General features: G+C 45.8%; 1 protein-coding gene across 2 annotated transcripts in view; it reads left to right on the plus strand.

Annotated features, from left to right (window-relative positions):
* The window catches only part of DAB2IP (DAB2 interacting protein), a 146,894-nt gene that overhangs the window by 37,877 nt on the left and 92,884 nt on the right, over positions 1-16,133 (plus strand). For both annotated transcript variants that reach the window (XM_065695241.1, XM_065695242.1), the window contains exon 3: positions 1,332-1,450. In XM_065695241.1, coding sequence (XP_065551313.1) covers positions 1,332-1,450 — 119 coding nt within the window. The remainder of the gene's footprint in view (positions 1-1,331; positions 1,451-16,133) is intronic.

A 16,133-nucleotide genomic window follows, 5' to 3' on the forward strand; every position in this document is an offset into this window, starting at 1 on the left:
TTTGCAACCTGAGAAAAACAGAATGTGACCCATGAATGTCCTAGGTGGGGAAGAAGTGTTTAAATAGCATGAACAAATGACAGGCTGGATGTAACTTAGACTGTGATTATCTTCCTGCAAGACATATAAAGGGTATTAATTTGTAAAAGGGAGCTACTAAAGGCTACATGACCTGTATCCATTCCTTAGTGTTGACTGGAGAAGCTACCGAAACTCCACCTGGAGTGGAGGAGTGCTCTGTGGGTACATCTGGGATGCTGGCATAGTACCCAGTGGAAAGATACCCATTCTTCTCATATTTCTTTCCTTATACGTGTCAAAATCTGTGCTTGATCCAGGGGATGTCTTATGCCCTTTGATGGGGATTGGGAAGGGAAGCAGTGCATGCAGAACCTCAGGTTGTGCAGGGATTTGCCAAGTTGTTTGTATCCAGCTGATTTCTTTGGTATGATGTGCATAAAAGGAACACTTCACCCCAAATCCTGGTTTCTCTTTAAAGTGCTGCCCCTTTTTCCAGCTACTATGCTTGACCCACTAAAGACTATTCCCAGGCACTGTAAACACTGGGCACTACAGTAGTATTCTACTTTTATTGCCTTATTTAGGGAAGAGATTAAATGTAATGTTCAGATTATGTAGAACATTAACTCCTAACAATAAGCAAATAAGACATTAGAAGCTTTGCTATTAAAACATTTAGTGCTGGCTTTGCTGTGGAGCACTACGGGATCCGTGACTTATGCTCCATGAGGGAGGAGGCACGGCGGAGAAGAAGGCACTCTGCGTTCAGTTCCTTCCTCCGTAAAGACAGTGCCTATAGCTGCCCAGCCGGGATGCTGTGTTTAGCCTCTATAGAATAGTTTTACGTGTAGCTCAAACACCTGAATGCAGTCCTGCCACCATGGCTGACAACCTGGAGGCTTTCGATCAGGTAACGAAGTTCTTGCCTGTCTCCCAGCGAGCAGCATCTCACTCCCGAGCCTGCGAGATGGGGCGGCCGGGCTGGGCCGGCGGAGCCCGGCGTCAGCCTCTGCTCCCGTCAGGAGTTGCAATGTGCGAGTCTTGTCTTTCAGACAGTATTTTTATGGGAGCTGATGGTTGCCACGGAAACGGAGGCTTCGGGGAGTCTCACGCCGACGCAGCGCCCGGCCCCGTCAAGCGCTGGGAGCAGATGTTGGCTGCGAGGAGCTGCGCTGCTGGCGGCCGCACATGAAGGCGGCTGGAGAGAACCATTTGCCTGGCTGCGCCCGCTGCAAGAGAGCAGGGCCAGGGCTCGCGCTCCCTTTCTCCCTTTTTGGGTTGTAATTTAGTATTCTTGTCTCACCCCACAGGGGTTCCTCAGCCGGCGGCTCAAAGGCTCCATCAAAAGGACAAAGAGCCAACCGAAGCTTGATAGGAACAGCAGCTTCCGGCACATTTTACCTGGCTTCAGGAGTGTGGACAATGAAAGGTAAGGGGACGCTTCTCGGAGGGTGGGGAGGAGGGGGTGTGGAAGAGAATGAGGATATTGATTTTACCAGGTCTTGTTAATATTCTGCTTATCTTATTCCGAGCTAGGGCCACATCTGTGATAGAAGTAGACTTGCTTAATTTCCGAGAGAGGTAGTTTTAATCTGTTGGCGAGTACACGGTGCAAGCCCTGCCTTTTCAGGCTAAATAACATGTACAGAGAAGCCCGGCTGCTCTGCTTTCTTTTCCCCAATAAATCCTAAGTTGATGCACCAGCATATAAATAGCACACAGATGCAGCAGCCAAAGCCGCCTGCTGCAGGTGAGGAAGGGAGGGGAAGGATGCTCACACACTGGACTACACTGAACATCACATTAGACATTGTGTGAACAATAACATAGAACAATAGCAACCGTAGTATCCCAAATCCCTCTCTCCCCTTTCCACACACACACACACACACACACATCTTCAGCACAGCCCTTCACTGCCATCATTACACTGAGATGGATTCTCGGCATGTGGCCGAAGCTGCTTTTTCTCTCTGAGCCATGACAGGATCTTTCAGTCCAGGAGCGATGTGTTGCGGGGAATGTGCAGATGGATCGGATGAAGCATTTGACATGGGATGGTCAGTGCTGGAGCAGATGCAGGTGATATAAAGGAGAAATGAGACCTTGGTCTTATTCCTCAGCTCAATTAGAAAGTACAGAGGCTCAGTAGTGAATTTGTATCTATTTATGTCCGTGCAGATTTATGTCAGTGTGTGCGTGAGACAGGCACACGTTCTAGGTAAATTTACGTGTAAATTCACATGCAGATCAAGGTCATGGTTGGGTAAGACAGACTCCATTACACAGAAACAAACTAGTGGCTTGCTTTCAACCTTACATGAATCATTTCGGGGAATGACACAGAAGTACTGAAATGCCAAGTAAAGTGTGTGTCTGAAAAGGATGCCAAATTGGACATACACTGATGTAACCGTTTGTAGTAGTGGCATTTTCATATATCAAGAGGGTACTTTAGAATCCATTAAGTAAATGTTTCACTTTTAAAAGCAATGACAACTTTTACTTTGGTTTAGTTGTACTTACTCACCGGAGGGGCCGTGAATTTCTGAAGCCCACAGATGATGAGAGTTAATCTGGATTTTTCCTTACCTGACCTATTCCAGCCTCCTAAGCTTTTTCCTTCTGGACTGTGCAAGCAGAAGGATTGTGCTGGTCAGTGCAGAGTAATATTTCAGGGGTTGCTATCTAGGAAGACAGAGTTGATTTGATTTGTGTGCTGCAGTTTTCACAAATGCTCAAAGTAGGGCACTGTGTTCCGTATGGAAGACAAGCCAGTGGAACCGGGGATGTGCCTCCAGTGCTGCTGCTTCCCTCAAAGAGCAGGCACATCAGACAGTGTTGTGTTCTGCCTAGATGGGTTTTGTTTCTTTCTGTGCATTGGCAGCACCGAGCATGGGAATTAACTGTTTTGGCCAGCCCTGCAGCCAGAATCATTTTCCCAAATTAAGCCTTGTTATTTCCCTATCCGCCCAGCACAAGAGCCTGGAGCTTGCTGGGCAGGGTCCTTCAGGGAAAGCCACATTTACTGCAACTTTTCTTTAAAGGGATTCAGTGAATGGCTGTAGAGCATTTCCAGTGTAGAGCTGAAAAGGGTGGGTTAGAGGAGAGGTAGCATTTGGCAGCCTTGAATAAACCCCAAAGATTTGCTTATATCAGTATTTAGAAACCGAAAATGAAAGGCTTCCATCAGGCAGGTGTCAGTCAGAAATGCTGTATCTGTGATACCTTGACATGCCCTGATGTGGAGGAAGACATCTGACACGTGATGGCTTTAGACAGCAAGATTTAGACCCTTGGCTCTCATAGTAGTGTCGGGTCTGTAATGTAAGCGAGTGTCCTTCTGCAGAAGACCTTGGCCTTAGATCCTGTTGCTCTTGGAGAGGTGAAGGAAAAGCAGCAGCTGGGCTTCTCAGCCATGCAGAGAGGGTTTGGGTTACAGGAGATAATTTTATCTTCCTGAACATTCCCATCCACGTCTGCTAAAATGCACAATGCATTCACTTCTCTGTGTGAAAGGGCTGGAGTCCTTTCGATCCCTCTCCTGCATTTTCTGCCGTGCTCCCTTGTCTTTCCTGAAATCCAAGAACTGTTTCAAGGAAGCATCTGGTATTGGAATATTTGCCTCTTAAATATTTGATTCTTGACTCCATCTTGCATCCAAGCTGAGTGTTCACAGCCCGCTCCTTTGCTCGTGGATATTCCCATTGTAACAGTGCTCTGGTCTGGAGCTGTGTAGGATTTCTGCAGGAGATGCCATAGCAGAAACAAATAGTGCAATAAATGCAGTCAGAACACTCCAGGTTGAAATACTGACCTGCAGCAGATCATAAATGATTCTGTGACTTGGCTTTTGCGCATCTAAATTGGTACTGTGTCGTGCTTCTTGGTTTCTTTATTTTCCCTTCTCTTGCATGTCCTGGTTATCCTGCTATGTACAGCAGATGCGTATGGATAATGTGCATGTACATGTACAGGCAGCTGACTGGGGGAATGGGTAGAGCAGAGAATAAGATATAAAGAAACAAATCTGTGCTTTTTACCCTGTGTTTGAGTATTGCATGCGCTTAAATACATCATGGAAATTTAAAATGGAAAATTGTTATCTCCTACAATAGTGAGAAATTTGTACAGTGTGAGTTTTATGACAAAGGAAAACAGGGAAATAACGTGAAACATGGGAAAAGTCACGGAATGTTTCGCTGTTGGGAATCACCTTGTTGATTTTGTGCCCGTAAGGGCTGGTTTCATACCTTGCCATGGCACAAAGTGAGCAGCCAGGTTTCCAGTGGGGTCTCACAGAGCTGCTTGTCTAAAATGGGGTTATTGTGTGCTGGGGGGGAGCTGACAGCTCAGAAATGGGGGTTCCATCTCAGGTTGATGTACCATCCACCAGTGTTCCCCTGGCCGTGGCCAGGTAGATGTTAGTGGTTGTCATGGGCTCTGTGTGTGTGTGTTCAGAGCAACTGTGAAAACTGAGAGAATTCCAGGTTTGGAAAGCCTTGGATAGCCGTTTTTTTGCTATAGAGAACATCTGGGGGATTGCCAAAGTGGTGTGTTAGAAAAATACACTGATTACAGCCAAGCAGAGCTTATGTTTGCAGAAGAAACATGGTTGTTTCTCATGGTATTGGATTTTACAGTGACCAAGAAGAGACCTTTTGTGGACCAAGGGGTTTGCACTAACTTCAGTAAATGACTGTGGGGTTCATATGATGTAGTTGACCAGATTTTGACAGTCTCTTACATCCTAGGAGTCCTGTTACTGTAACAGTGATAAATTTACTGATTGTGAATACAAGAAGTAAAATCAGACCAGGTATAACAAGAATTCTGCGTGAGGGGTGCATTCATCGGGTACCATCAGTTTATGTAAATGCGAGATTTCCAGGAGGATTGCGGACCAAGTGCTCATTCCCATTTGTTGGCTGCTTGGATTGCTCATTAAACCTAAAAAGGGTTCAGTAAAAGTGGCCTTTTGCTAACAATGTCTGCTGCGGCCTGATTTATTACCGCAGCTAAGCAAGTTTTTATCATGGAGCCTGAATGTTTCTCTTTGTAGCAGCCTCTCTGGAAACAGCCACAAATCAAGCATTTGGCAGATGGATTTTCCTTAATTGGACCCACATTTCTCCTACAAAATTCATGATGGAGAAAGTTTCTGGGTTGGGCTTTGGACACAGGGAGAACTGAGCGAAGGCTGTTCTGCTGCGGTTGTTAATGATGGTGGTCAGTGCCTTTCTGGTTGTTCTCTTGTTGTAGTGACCTTTTGAGGCCCTGCTGCCACTTAGTTACAATGATATTTTTAAACCTGATTTCTGACAGTTTGTCAGGAATCTAAAGAGCGGGTTTATGTGGGTCTTGTATGGGGTTTGGAATGGTTTTTAAGTCGAAATACATGGACTTGGTCCTATCTCCCCAGCAACAGGCAAAGGCTACACTAGCACTGGGAGGACAGCATCACTTCATGGGTCATACACCTTCAGACTACCTTGATCTTGTGGAAGATGGGTGCTCTCTAGAGCTCCATGTTCTGATGGGATCCCAGTGTAGATCATTCCTAGGGATGCTATTCCTCAAATTCACTCAGTGCTGAGGGACTCTGTTACTAACATTTGTGATAATTTTGCAGGGTTTTTTTCCTATTTCCAGAAGATAACATTCTATTTCAGCTTTTCTTGGCACTACAAAAGTCTGAGCATATGGTTGATTGTTAAATGAGCCTCAGCCTTGGAAGGGGTACAGCCCTGCCATAGTAACAGCAGCGACCTGCGCTCCTGCGACTTCCTCTTCAAACCACTTTGTTTCTTTATCCCATCAAAAATCTTTACTAAGAATCCACAGAGGGAAGAGGAAGTGAGCAAGTCATGTCCTGCAGCGCATTTAACTCCTCATCTGGTGCTCCTGCAGACCACCCTGTGGGTTTTCAGTGTGCGTAAAGCTGATTTTGATGCAATAGGAGAGCATCAATAACTCATGAACGTTTGTGCTCTTGCAGTCAACTTAGTGTGTGAGTTCTTTCCAGGTCTCATTATCATTTGTTTATTCCCAGCAAACTTGATATGCCAAGTATTTTTAGGCATGATGGAAGTGTTTAAGTTTGATGTGGATATGGTACTGGAGAGCTTGCATTCTCTTCTGCCTCCTTACTCCAATGGCATTCATAGCGAAGCTTTCTAAGTAGGAAGACTTGCAGTAGTAGGTGTGCATGGTGAAGGGTGACACAGCGTATTCAGTATGGTGCGGTGGCCTCTGGTTTTAATGATAATCAAAATACTGTGAGGAAACACTGCTCAGTTTGTATTGGGAATCCATTCGGCACTGTCAGTGTCGATCACTGAAATGCAGAATGAAGCTCTTGCAAGGTCAGGATCAGGAATACCTGCAGGTCTGGTACCATGGGCAGTCTCTGCTCCCACCTCTGGCCAGGGCACGAGCATCGGTAGCTGAAGGATTCAAGCACAGGCCCATGATTGAGCCCGGCCTCGCAGAGCACCTGCGTTTCTATCAAGGCTACTTTGTCCTGGAATATACAAATCAGTCTGTTAATGGGGTTCCTTTGCAAAATATTTCTTGAACCAGAAAGTTAATTACTGATCTCTAATTAATGGCTGTGTAAGGAGGCTGGAGTAAAAGCGGAGAACTGCTTTGAAGGAGAGATGCAGGAGGAAATTCCTGGTTCTCCCCAGAAACTGTTCTGTTCCTCATCTTCTTATGGTATTAGGAAGTTTAGAAGCTGGTATTCATATATTTTTAAAAGGATAATACTCTTAATGGAAAGAGGGAATTTTGGAGGGGGAATGGGGGAGGCACTGAAACAACAAATATAATCCTTTATATGGAAGAAAGACCAATATTCATACAGCAGAGCCTTGGCAAAGCTCAGGCTCTTCCCTGGTCAGTGCTCCTTGCATTACATGCTCTTGAGGAAGGGAAGTAGAACTCCTGGTAAATCTGGGAGGTTGCAGATCCATCTCACCAGCCCATGGGTACAGAAATAGTTGTTCTAAAGCCCTGTTCAGCTGCTCCAACCCTGAGAGGGACTGAGAACAACCTGATGCCTTCCAGCTTCTCCCAAGGCAACAGCAAGGTTTCAACTATTCTTCCTGTTAAATTGGCTTTTGCACGTGGATGTGAATCCGTGATTCATATCTGAGGCCGAGGTATTCAACTTTCTCAAAGACATACATAAGCACTTCCCGTTATCCTACATATCCAAACTAACTTCCTAACTAAATAGGGAGGTCATGTCTGATATCTTTCAGTAACCAACTATGTTAATTCCTAGACATTTTTCAGGCCATAGGAAACTGTTAAGGGAAGGGCTAAGAGGCTGGAATTATTTTAGCAGCCTTCCTCATGTTCCTCCTCTTCCCAGGTCCCTAACAGTCCAAACGAAGGGTGCTGTGCCCCATGGGGTGCAGCTACCGCTTTGACTCCACTTCGAGTCATGGAGCAAACTGATAACAATCCTTCCTGCCTCGGCATATGCGGCGCTATTGGGATAATTGGCTTCATGCATCTTACAATTAGCTTGCAAAAATATGTTTTGCATTCCTGACCTTTTCTCTCTAAGCAAGGCCATTGTTTCACTGTCCTGCTTAATTACAAAATATAGTGTTGTGTGAGGGGAGAGATGACAGCGTTGTATCGTTGCCTCTAATTTGACGAGACATCATAATGGGGAGTTTTCATACTGAGGGCACTGAATTAGTGTAGCGTGAAGCCACAGTGCTCCAAACCTACTAAATAAGGAGAAGTGAATTTTATGCTCTATCTTTTTGACGTTTGTAATCAAAGCGTTGTATTCCAGCTGCAGATGGTTAGTGTTTGAAGAATGTTTGGTAACTGCTGACGATCGGAAGGCTTTGTGTCGGCAGCGGCAGGGCAGGTTGATTAATGGATGGAAGGATGCTGTCTTTCATTTTCCTCTTCTCACAGGCTGAATACACATTATTGACTCATTTGGCCATTGCCTGGCAGACACGATGTTGTGGTGCATCAGTGTACACCTCAGGGTTACAAGCAGATAGTTCTGTTCCTATCCTTCCAGCAAAGACTTGGAGTCAGGGTGACAGTTCAGTTGCATTGTGGCTGATGGTGTCTTGCTGTTCCGCAGCTCGAAGACAGATTCTGCTACTCCATTAACATTTTGTTTCCAAACACAGGATTTATTCTGGCTTCGCTGCGGTGAGATTTTCATGTGCATGAATTTCAGTGCAATTACATTAGCATTACTCTTCATGTCAATAAACTTCGGGGGGGGGGGGGGGGAAGAGAAGGGAAATGCCATCACTGCAGCTTTTAGACCAGGAGACACTTTCTGTGAGTTCTTGACCCTTCTGTTTGCTAGCTTAGTTATTATTTGTTGACAGTAAGAACTAAGATACTTCTATCCCAGGCTGAAACACTCTGGCACACAGTGAAAACTGCTCATGATGAAGACTTGACTTTAATCTGAGAGGAGCAGTCTTGCTTTCCACAGGCCCCTGTCTCCTGGCCATGTGTTCCCTGTGCAGCAGATCCAGTCATCACGCAATCGCAGGAAGGTCAGCAAGTTGATTCCATGGCAGATTATTATTTAGGGGATGATTTTCTGTTTGACCAGGGCGCTGAACCAACTCATTTAAGTGCAGAGGAACGGGGAGATGGCAGGAAAGGACTTTTCCTTTCAATGGCATGTGCAGTTGCATTTAATGAGGTACAATGTCAAACTGTACTCTCGGTGTGTAGCCATGGGAGAGAGATATCCACTTGGCATCTGCGTCATGTTCCATCTTCCAGAATGGAATTTCCCTTCTCGTAGGAGAAGTACATTGCTTGATGGATCTGATTTCTCTGTCCTCTACTCTGTCATTTCTATTGGCAATCAGTATTAGCAATAAACGTCTCTGTCTTGGAAGGAGGAAATGTTTAAAACCAAGTTTTGCTGCGTTCCATTGAAACTCTGCAAAACCTTGATTGAAAAATCCATGTGAAGGGCAAAGAGTTGTAAGTGAGCACATAACAACTGATGTTGGGCAGGGTTTGCCATCCTTTGTTCGGGAGCTGGAAGACGCAGCTGTTTGACGTGGGTATCTTGTTATCCAATTTCATATTGCAGTGGTCGTGCACAGAAACGCGCTGATTGTAGCTGGAGGCAGCCTGTGCGCTGAGCTCACTGCTGGCAGCTCCTTGTACGGAGCACTGGGTGTAATGATGTTCGAGACTTGTGAATATAAAATAACTCTGTGAAGTTCATCCATCAGCTGGGAGGGAAGGGAAAAAACAGACCGGAGAAAGAATACACTCCTCTGTCCTTCCTCCTTACCACAGTCTTTAATAATGCCTCCTGATGTGGAGCCCTGTCTTACATGATTATTAGGGAGATATCATTTGGTTCATTCACATATGGATGTCTTCTTAGGATACTGATACTATGATCTTGTTTATCTGGTTGGCAGTGTTCATAATTTTAAGTTTCAGTACAACTACAGAATATTTCATGTTCCCTGGCAAAATTCAGGTCAGGTGTGATGAAAAGAAGCAAGAACTGGTTTTAATTGAATGAAAGCACTGCACTTCCAATTGAATTAAAATACGATTTGTTTTAAAACACTAAACAGATTTGAACTGAAGCCAAAAATATGAATTTAACTTTCATCCATGTGTGTTATGTAAGTAATTCTATGAGAAAGGGATGTGGCATGCATTGCACATGATTGATGGTGTGCAGGAGGGTGGCATTCATTCACAAAATGATATCAGTGTATTAGTAATTATTCAAGCCACAGGTATTCTATCAGCCATTGCCCTTTGCTCACAGGTACAGATGTCTCTGGGGTTGTTTTGGCCCTGTGCAATAGCCATGGTTGGGACATGAGAGATTACACACGTCCCTTGCTCGAACCATTCCAAGCTTCTTCCCCATAGGAGTCCCTCTGCAAAGTACTTACCAAATGATTTACATAACTCAGTTGTATGTACCTTGAATAATTAATATTTTGCTGTTCTTGCTGTGTGGGGAGATTTGTTCCATTATGGATGTGTTTGTTCCTATACAGAAAAAACACTTTAAATTATATGGATATATATACAAAGAGAGAAGAATTTCTATATCGTCTTTTTCCTGTCGCAAGAGAATTGACTCGTGTGTGTGTGTGAGATTTTTGGCATTTTCAATCAGAATACAAAGTCTTTCTTACTGCCTAAGGACATAGGAACAATTTTAGTCCTGACTATTGCTAAAAACCAGTGAGAAGCTAATTCGAATTCCAGTTGCCAGTTGCTTGATTTCGGTGGTACTTGGATCTCTTTCATTTTAACCCATGTGCTTTCAGAAGATCAGGTTTGCATGCTTTAAAAAACAGCACTGCAGCATCTTTTATTTCTTTTGGTACATTCTGAATTGGTTGCTTTAATGCTCTACCTTCGTATTTTAGTCACTGACATGGCACTGCTCACTATTACTCTGTATTGCATCATTTTCACTGTAACTTCTTCTAAGTAAACATGGAAAGATGTGTCTGTGCAATGTCTCTGCTGGTGAGCAGAGAGGGCTTGGCCAACGCAGTACCATTAGCACCCATGGGAGTGCCTTGATGGATGCTGGTGCCCAGCAGAACCAACAGGGAAGCAACAAACACTGGCCATGCCTTTCCTGAGCTGGCTCCATCTGCAAGAGGCTCTGCATGGAACCTCTCCAGCTCACCCAGAATTAATTATTCACTGATCATCACGCAGACCTTATGGATTAGGGAGCAGGGAGGGAAGTTGGCAGGGGGTGGATAGAAGATGGAACAATTGGATTGCAATTAGTATTTCATTTCTTTCCTTACTCCCAGTTTGCTTAAATTGGAGATTACATGTGAGAACCAAGCGTGGATTTATACCCCAGCAGTGGAAGTTCCCTGTGCACCAGAAACTCGCAAATCCACCACAGTCTTTAAGCTCCCCGAAGAGACAGAACACCCGGTTGATTGGAGGAGTTGAAACATCAGGGGTGCAAGTTTTGCTTTGAGACTGTTGCAGGGGAACAGCGGTGCCCTGCCAGAGCAGGGACACTTCACTGGCTATGTGCTACCCTTGTGATGATAGAATCATAGAATGGTTTGGGTTGGAAAGGACCTTAAGATCATCCAGTTCCGACCCCTGCCATGGGCAGGGACACCTCACACTAGACCATGTCACCCAAAGCTCTTTAGGTATTGTCTCTCTCCATCCATTATCTCCCTTGTCTTCTTTCTAACTCCATGAGTGTGCTCCTTGCCAGGAGTCTTCTTCAGGGATTATGGCTGTGGTGGATCCATGCTGGATACCAAAGCCTGTCTGGAAGCACCCCTGAGCAGACAGCCTCAACCCCAACCCACCGGAGCACCAGTAGCCACAGCGAATGGGGTTTTGAGTTTAGTCATTACAGAAATGCCAGCCCACAGCTGAAAGTCTGCTTCACTTCTGGTGAGAGCGTGTCTGGTGGTGAAACCTCCAGGGGTTTCCTTGATCGTACCAGTAACCACAGTCTGGGTCCCACTTTGCAATAATTACCCTGATGTCTGAGAGGTTGTTAGAAGGTCCCTGGAGGAAGGGGCCCAGTTGCGTTGCAGACTTTAGAGGTAGATGCTGGCAGACCTTCAGCACTCAGAGATTTTTTTAAGTTAGGGCCTTTAATTGCTTTCTTGCATCTCTATTCTATTAGAAACTCTATGAGCCATCTAGGGAAGTGGGTCCAGCTAATATTAATCTCCTCAATCCTTCTTCCTGTAACTAGTTACTCCTGGCTTCATTTACACAGACATTTGAGCCCTACCGAGTGGGTAATAATTCTGACTCTATTTTAACATGTTCTCACAGAACATGTAACTTAGCAGAAATCATCCGCTGACTTCTGCATTGGCTTGAACTGTCATCTCTTAAGTGTGGCTTATGAGCTTTGTGTAACATTGCCGCTTCCCCAGGCTGCTGGCGGCTCTGTGATATGTATTCATAAAGCAATTCCAGGTCCTTGAGTGAAACCTGCAAGAAAAGGGCACAGAATTATTTGTCTTTTTTTTCATTATCGTGGCCCTCTTGTATCCATTCTGATGTGCACTGAAGAGAAGTTTCTGACTTGATGCCTTTATAGAGAAAGCTCTCTCTTTGTATAAAGCAAGGCAGGGTGTCTTGCCCTGCTCAGATAGAGTCACTCATGTTGAGGCTCTCACCAGTTCATGGTTGGCTTATTCCCTGCTCGAGAGCTTGGTTATCTCTGATGCATGGTATAAAAGGTTTCATTGCCTTAAAAAATAATAATAGTCCTGTTTGAGGCGTGTGAAGCCTTTGTTCACAATTACATCTTGTATCAGTGAGTCCCATAGAGGCAGTGAGATGTGTGATACATAACGTGTGCCACCAGCATTTTTTAATCTATTGTTAGTTATCTTTCATCTTTAATATCTATTTCTTGGCATTTTAGTAAAAGACAGTAACTAGAAACAGACAGTTTATTCTTATTTTACCATGCATTATTTGCTGATAATTTGCTAAGGGGACATTTGTCATGTCATCCCTCCTTTTCCAGCTGAAGAGCCTCCCTTAGACTGTTTTCCATGGTTTATATCACTTGAGGTTTTCCCTGATAAATACATCGCGTGGGTACACTAGCACACCATTGAAAGAAACGCCTTTTCTACTGCTGTTTTTCCTGAAAGCACTGGCATGTATGTGGTGTGCATCTGCAGGATGGGTGTCTGAGGGGTGCTGCAGGTGGGAAACATGAGGAACGTGAAGATGGGGGTTTGGTAGCATCCAGATTCTACACTTTTGGGACCTGAAGAGAAATTCTGTGCTGGAGGAGGAGGGAGACAACAGGCTGCTGGGACACTCAGCAGGGAGCGTTACTGACTGAGCGCTACAAGGAGACCCGCTTGGAGCAATGTGTGCAGCAGTACAAAGACTGTGGACTGTCAGCATCCATCCAGGGTGGTCAGGCCCCCCCATTAGTATCAGTGGTGCTGATGGCTGACAGCAGGAGCATTGGGGACCTTCGTGCCATGGCTCTAACAGTCTGTGTTGGATACCACAGCTCTGTGTGTGTCAGACAGGTTGAAGTGGCGTGGCTCAAGCAAACCCCGCACCTCTGGAGATGGAGGATGTGCTGCTGCGAGCTCCGTGCTCCTTGCTAGAACCGGGAGGGTGCTGGCTGCCTCCCTCCTGCATCGTTCTCACCTCTTCCCCTGGAGCACTCGCCCAGAGCAGAGCTCTCCAGCGCAGGAAGAGCAGCAGCAGCAGAGGCAGAGGCTCCAGAGCTCCCATGGGAACAGAGGCTCCAGGCCTCCTGCTCTGCCAGGCGCTTCCTCAGCCCAGGCATAGCACAACCTGCTGCCTTCACTCACCCTCCCTCCCTTTCCATCTCGGAGGCTCGTCATCCCCTCTTGTCTCGGAGGAGCATATCCTTTTGTTAAAATGAAGTGATAGAGAGTCAGCATTACACAGAGGAATGAGTTATAAAATAATGGGGCTAATAAGCATGTAAAATAACCTGACTGTGCAAGAGTGCAGTCTATGGAACAGCAGCTGCAGCAGATATATTCAGGTTATCAGTGTGTGGCTATTTTGTGCTGAGAGGGCTTAGGTGTAATGAGAGTTCCTGCGTCACGACACCTCTTGGCAATGAATAGTGACATTTTCCAATAACAACTTTTAGAAATGAAAAAACTCCTCTGTATGAATGCAGCTCTGACTGACAGCCTGGGGAGCTCCTTGCTCTGCCCTCACAACAGCTACAGCTTGTGTGGGCATGGCTGCTTTCCCTGTGCCTCCCAGACAACACGTTTGTCCCTCACTGCTCCTTCAGGCTACACGTGCCCCAGGGAGACTGTCAATGGAAGGGGCTTGGAGCAAGCTGCTCTAGTGGAAGGTGTCCCTGACCGTGGCAGGGGGTTGGAACTGAATGAGCTTTAAGGTCCCTTCCAACTCATCCAGCTCCAACCCCTGCCACGGGCAGGGACCCCTTCCACTGGAGCAGCTTGCTCCAAGCCCCTGTGTCCAACCTGGCCTTGAGCACTGCCAGGGATGGGGCAGCCACAGCTTCTCTGGGCACCCTGTGCCAGCGCCTCAGCACCCTCCCAGGGAAGAGCTTCTGCCTAAGAGCTCAGCTCAGTCTCCCCTCGGGCAGGTTCAAGCCATTCCCCTTGGCCTGTCCCTACAGGCCCTTGTCCAAAGCCCCTCTCCAGCTTTATTCTCCTACACTATCCTAATTTGTTCCCAATCAGCACAAGGCATTCTTGCTCCTGACTCCAGCAGCTTACAGAATAGAGCAATGTGTCAGTATTTTCAGAGCTGGATGAGTGCTGTATCACCTGCCTCTCTGGCATTTTTATTTGCTCTGTGTGATGGACTAAAACCACAGACCTTGTCACCAATAAGCTGAAGAAGCATCAGTCACCTCTGAGTAGTTTTTCTGGACACTTTTCTTCCTCTTACATTATTTTTTCTCTTGCTAGAAATGTCAGTGCATAAAGAATGCAGAATTAAATTGGATTGGTGCTATTGGTGTTTGGTACATAACGAATAACCCTGTCTGGTGTCAGTGAAATACATTGGAGTAACTGACCCCTCCAAACTGTTCATCCTTATCGAGTTAAACCCCTCATGCACCTCTGCGTATTAGGGCACTGTTTGAAATAGTGATTAGGGGACTCTTTCTCTAGTAAATGTTGTGATCGGGCATTGCAGATGTTCCTGTAATCTCCTCACTGTTTACAGTGATTTGAAAACCTTAAAAATGATCCAGGTTTTATCTCACCTGAAAAATCGACTTAGGATTCTTCCTTATTTTTGTGTTGAAAAACGATGCAAGTGGCAAATTACCAAAAAAACCAGCCCCAAACCAAACAGCAACCCCCAAACCAGTCAGATGGGGCCTTTTGTGAAGACCACTTTGGATGGGCTGTTTCATCCAGTGATTTTATCCCCCATTTGTATCAGAAAGTGCCCTGGCAAAGGTTCCATTTCAGTCAAGTGTCCGGCTCTGTGTAGTTGTTTGTTGTCAACCTCTTCTGAGGTCACAGAGCTTTTTCTGTGTCACAGCATCCAATTCACAGCAGCCTCCCCACACACCTATTGTAAAAGTTCTGCATGCCCTTCCCATGGTCAGCTTGACTTTGCATTAACTACAGAGAGAACCGAGTACATTGCTTGGAATTCATGTCAGCAGCGGCCCCTTTTCCTGGAGCTCATCTTTGCGCTGCCCTTTTCCGTGCTACAGCAGGTCACATTATTCCATGTCAATGAATTTGCAGGAAAACGTGTCCTTCCCGTGGTGGTCACAGGCTGCTGCTGAGCTGTCGCACGCTGAGAATGTGCTCCATGGTAAATTGTGAGATTGCATAATTATGGCTTACACAACACACACAAACAGAGCAGGGAATTGCATGTAGGCTGGACTAGGGAAGTCTGCGCTGTTCAGCTTTCACCACCAGCATTCCCCGCAAAGGGAATCCCTGCTACTTAATTTAGTAACACAGAGATGGGGTTTTCGCTTTTCGGGAGGAGGTGGGAAGGAAGGTGGAGGGGCTTGCTCTGAGCTCAGGGAATTTCTGCTGTTGCCACTCTCTAATGGCTCAGAAAGGTGGTGACTTTCCCTGAATCCACAGTGTCTCCCGTCCTTGCTCGCCTGCATGCAAGGGAGTGGTTTTCCACAACAATTGGCAATTCCAGCTCTTGTTTTAAATAGCATGAGAATGAAGCAGACTGCTCCCAGCCCGGCCTCTGCAGATGGGCAGTGTTTTGAATCCTGCTTCAACAACCACTGATGCTAATTCTGGAGTTGGGGGCATACAGCAGGGCCTCACATGCAGCAAATCAGAGTCATTTCTCCATTGTGATTCCTCCTCTTTGCTTTGTCTCTGCTTTTCTTCCCCTTTGCTGCCCCTGCACTTCCAGCAAGGGAGCTTGTAACAGCAATGTAGTAAGTGCTTGAATGGCTGGAAACCCTTTCATAGGAAAGAAGATGTGATTGTTAGTTATTTATTTTATTTTGGGGTAACACAACTGGAATACAAACGGGGCTTTGGTGCCTGAGGGCCCTGCATTCCTGGAGTAATTCCTTACGACATGTGTCAGGCTCTGTTTTACTCAGGTGGGTGGTACGATAT

This window comes from Lathamus discolor, chromosome 15, assembly GCF_037157495.1.
Source record: "Lathamus discolor isolate bLatDis1 chromosome 15, bLatDis1.hap1, whole genome shotgun sequence".
In the NCBI taxonomy this organism is placed as follows: domain Eukaryota; kingdom Metazoa; phylum Chordata; class Aves; order Psittaciformes; family Psittacidae; genus Lathamus; species Lathamus discolor.